General features: G+C 54.1%; 1 protein-coding gene across 1 annotated transcript; it reads left to right on the top strand.

The window, feature by feature from the left end:
• Nucleotides 1-266: 266 nt before the first annotated feature.
• On the top strand, nt 267-3167 carry PUNSTDRAFT_137971 (uncharacterized protein; the record flags this gene model as incomplete). Its single annotated transcript, XM_007387629.1, has 6 exons — nt 267-1340; nt 1401-2183; nt 2238-2247; nt 2314-2792; nt 2848-2924; nt 2984-3167. 6 exons carry the CDS (start codon nt 267-269, stop codon nt 3165-3167), a joined length of 2607 nt encoding a protein of 868 aa, XP_007387691.1.
• Between the last annotated feature and the right edge of the window lie 1277 nt (nt 3168-4444).

The raw sequence follows: 4444 nt of genomic DNA, 5'->3' as shown, positions 1-4444 counted from the left end.
ACTTGGCAGCAACTATTCGCCTTAATCTGGCATGGACTCTATGTGGGTTATCTAGCGAGAAGGTATCTCACACCTTGCTCGACGAAACAGTCAACATCCAGCGGCAGGCCTTGGCTGAGCTGCCTCCATCTCATTGTTACGATCAACATCGACACCTGCGATTCCTAGGGGTGTATCTATGCTACCGATACCAAATTTTCGGAAGACCAGAAGATTTGGATGAATGCCTTGATGTTTCCGCGCAGGCCGTGCACTTATGTCCAGAGATGCACATTGATCGGTGCAAGACAGTATATGGGATGCTCTGGTCGCTATATCTGAAGACTGTGCGCTCTGGCGCTATCGATGAGCTCAACAAAGCGATTGGACTTGGACTGAACACTCTCAAAGAAGTTTCTGGTGATGGACTGGGGCGCGCCGAATGCCTCAGTGTGGTAGCAGGTCTTCTGAGCCTTCGCCATCAGCTGGCTCCATCCGATGGGCGCGACCTCGAAAAGTCAATCACTCTGACCCGGGAAGCTTTGCGACTATGCCCTCCCAACCACGCAAACTATCGGGTGTACTTGCAACACTTGGCGGACGGATTGCTTCTGCAGTACAACTGGACCGGAGAGATAAGTTGTCTCGAAGAATCTATTCAACTTGGACGTTCCATCATCGGTTCAATGCCAACTACCCACCCTGAGCGATTCGTTCCCGCTCGCGATCTGGCGCGTTCACTGATGCTCCGCTTCAACGAGACAAGGCGCATCTCTGATCTCGATGAAGCCATCAAATGGGATCGTAGGGCCCTAGCAAGCATTGGGACCTCACATACGTCCTATCCGGAGATTTCTGCTCAAGCTGTCTCCCGTCTTTGCATGTTATTTGACGCTTGGGGCTCATTCGAGGCTTTGGAAGAAGCGATTACCCTCGGCAACACCGTCCTGGATACGATGGCTTCCGATCATGGACAACGCAGCGATGTTATCCTCGAGCTCTCAAAAGCGCTGTTACGCCACGGGAGACATCAAGGGAACGTCGCGGACATAGACCGCTCCATCTCGGAGTTAGCACGTATCAAGGAAGTCATGCTTCAGCGAACAAATGGTCCTAAACTTCTGAGCACCCTCGCCGACTGTCATATCGTCAGATTTCGCTTCAATTGCAGCCACAAAGACGCGAACGATGCCTTGGAGATTATCACTGACTTGTTGAATACCCTTCACCCTGGCCGTCCCGAGAGGTTTCAATGCCTCGTAGGTGCCGCAGAACTTTACATGGAGATAGGAACATCTTATCGGAGTATCCAAGCTGCACTCTCGCATTTAGCCAGTGCTCTATCCGACGAACACCGGGACGTTCGTTCTCGAATTGAAGGAGCACGACGCATACTTGATATTGCTGTGTCGCAATATCAGGATATCGTCCACTCTGAGGTCGCAGCAGATCGCCAACTGCTGGATATCTTCGCTCTTGTGGGGGGACTTCTGCCCCGAGTGGCCTTCTTTGATCTTCATCTTCATACCCGGCTCCAGTCTCTAGCTATCGGCCAGAGCATCGCTCTCACCGGCGCATCTCACGCGCTCAACATCGGTTCATCTCAGAAAGCTCTGGAAATCCTTGAGCAGGGCCGTGCGGTCTTCTGGACCCATGCACTACGCTTGCGCTCTCCGTTCGACGCAGCGCCCAAGGAGCTCAGAGAACGATTGTTGATCCTTGCCCGACAGCTGGAGAAAGTGCGCGACAGCTCGTTTACGGGCGAGAACCCGGGTGCCGTCGAAGCGGACATCGCACGGAGAAGGGGTCAGATCGAAGAATTCGACAAGCTGCTCAACCAGGTTCGCAAACAACCTGGGCTGAACAGATTCCTGCTACACGACGAGTTTACGACGCTGAGAAAAGCCTCCAAGAGAGGACCGGTCGTAGTGTTGGTTTCCAGTGCGCTGGGGTGCCACGCTGTCCTTCTCAAGCAGGGGGGCGACTGTGTCAGCATTCCTATCGAGCGTCTTCCTGATACTTGGCTCGCACATTCCGGCACAGAGTGGCGATCAATCATCGTGGAGGCGAGGGCGGAGATGCGCAACTGCAGAAAGATGAAAAAATCGAAAATCCCGAAGGCTCGAAGGACGGCTGCCGAGGAGATCTTGCGCCAATTATGGATTGAGGTGGTGAGACCGGTCATGAATGCTCTAGGGCTCGAAGTATGAGATAACCCTCTACATTATCGTGGCATAAGGCTCACCGGTTGCTTCTAGCCCTCCGAAGGTCGAAACCGTCCTCGCATATGGTGGTGCCCTACTGGAAACTTTGCTCACTTACCAATCCATGCAGCCGGTGCTGGCGGAGACTGGTGCTCGGATTACGTCGTCTCCTCCTACGTACCAACCATCGGGTCCCTTCTCGCTGCCAGGAACGCGTATTCGCCCATCCTCAAGGATGACATTCACGCGCTCGTCGCTGCAACGCCTCGGTCTAGCATGTCGCAGTGGAGCGACCTCATCAACACGCGCGAAGAAGCGAGAGCGATCCGTGCCGTCTTACCAAGCGGATCCATAATGGAGCTGTCTCCCGCAGATGACGCTTGCATTGAGGGCGGAAATGGGATCACGGCGGAGACACTGCTAAAGCTTCTCCCACAGACAAATGTCCTGCACCTCGCGTGCCATGGCCATCAAGATCTGGAGAATCCGTTGCAGAGCGGATTCATTCTCCGTGACGAGAAACTCACGATCGAACGACTCATGCCTGTACCCCTCCCTCGCGCGTTCATGGCATTCCTGAGCGCTTGCGAAACAGCCAAAGGTGACTTCGTGAGTACCAATACCAGTCGAGATCATGGTGCGACTGAACAACGTGCCCATGCAGAATCAGCCTGATCAGGTGGTCCATCTCGCCGCCGCCATGTTCTTCGCAGGATTCAAAAGTGTCATCGCTACGCTTTGGTTAGTCCCATTTTGCAGCTACTCATTTCTATGATACCGACTTACAACCGACTGTCAAGGTCCATGGCGGACGCGGACGGGCCAGAGATAGCTCGATCTGTATACCAGAAGATATTTAGCAGCAAATTGGATCACATCGACCCCGATGACATCGCGTACGCCCTCGACGAGGCCGTCACGAAACTACGAACCGTCCAGCCTGAGCCGCTCCGATGGGCGCCGTATATACACCTAGGGATCTGAACATGCACCAATGTATGTCATTGGGTCGGGCTGTAACGGCTCAGGATACCGTGCTTATAAGGCTACAACGAATAGTACCAGTTGCTCTGGTCTCCTGCCTTGAAACCTACACCTCTCCGAAGACGAGGTTATACATGACGGCCTCGCCCCACCGCGGATTGATATATAACATGTGCGGGAGTCGAAACACCTATCAGCCAAAGTATAGTAGCCCGCGCCATCCTCTGGGAACTTACGCGAGGGAGGGATAGACTTGGCTCTATCTGAGTCTTGAGGGCGCCTGCCTCCAACACGGGTCCTCTCCGATTTCAGGGTGGAGGCCTTACCCTTCTAGATGATGAATGGTGCTGTTGCGAACGAGAACCAGAGCAAGTATCAAGCCGGTGGGCCCGGCTCCGACCTGGGAAAAGTGGAATGAACACGATGTCATGATGTACAGTGGATGTATGCGCGTACCATGAGGATCGAAGGCGACTGGGACGGTGTTAGGACATACAAGTTTCGAGATGAGTTGAACCTCCGAGTAGCAGGAGAGATGCGGTGGGTGATTCCTGTCGTGTACGGGAAACGTATCCTAGGCTCTGGTGCGTCCAAGACAGGGATCAGGTCGATATCGTTCGTCAGAGCCAGGTCCTTGCGACCGCGTTTGGCATTCCTTTCAGACTTCACAGAATCGTCTCATGTTGACTATACTGGCCAGGCGGTACGTGCGTCAACTTTCGAGAGTCGGGAATGGGAAGGAAGTCGTCGAGACCGGCCGTCGCGTCGTCGCGGCGGGAGGCAAATCGTCGCGCGTCTCCTTTTTTGAAGTCCTCGTCCACCACACAGATCGACACACTCCGGAACACTCGTGGTGACATCCTTGTAGAGGAGGAAGATATCTCAGGATCGATTCGTTCACATTTGGGCTAACGGCCTCCAAATGCATAAGTAACAGAAGAGCTGCCCTCAGGTATCAAGGCAGGGTGCGCAGACCGAGCTGATACTCGCGGTCATCATCTGATTATCTTCTACCGACAGACAGTGCCATGTGAGATACCACTTGTTGACTGGGCATGATACGTCGAAACGCAACTCTCGTCCACAGAGCATTCAGCTCGACTTGGCGACAACAGGAGCGCCTCCGAACAGCGCCTCCGTGTACGTTTTCAGGCCTTCCGTTCCATAAACATACGCGCCGACATATCCATCCGGTCGGACAAGCACCAGCGCCTGACTAGAATCATCCCCGACCCCATACTCGCGGAACGCGTGTCCTGCCTTATCCAGCAGCACGA

Source organism: Punctularia strigosozonata, assembly GCF_000264995.1.
Source record: "Punctularia strigosozonata HHB-11173 SS5 unplaced genomic scaffold PUNSTscaffold_14, whole genome shotgun sequence".
NCBI classification, from domain to species: domain Eukaryota; kingdom Fungi; phylum Basidiomycota; class Agaricomycetes; order Corticiales; family Punctulariaceae; genus Punctularia; species Punctularia strigosozonata.
The sequence above is the reverse complement of the archived record's forward strand: the minus strand, read 5'-3'. Positions and strand labels throughout refer to the sequence as shown.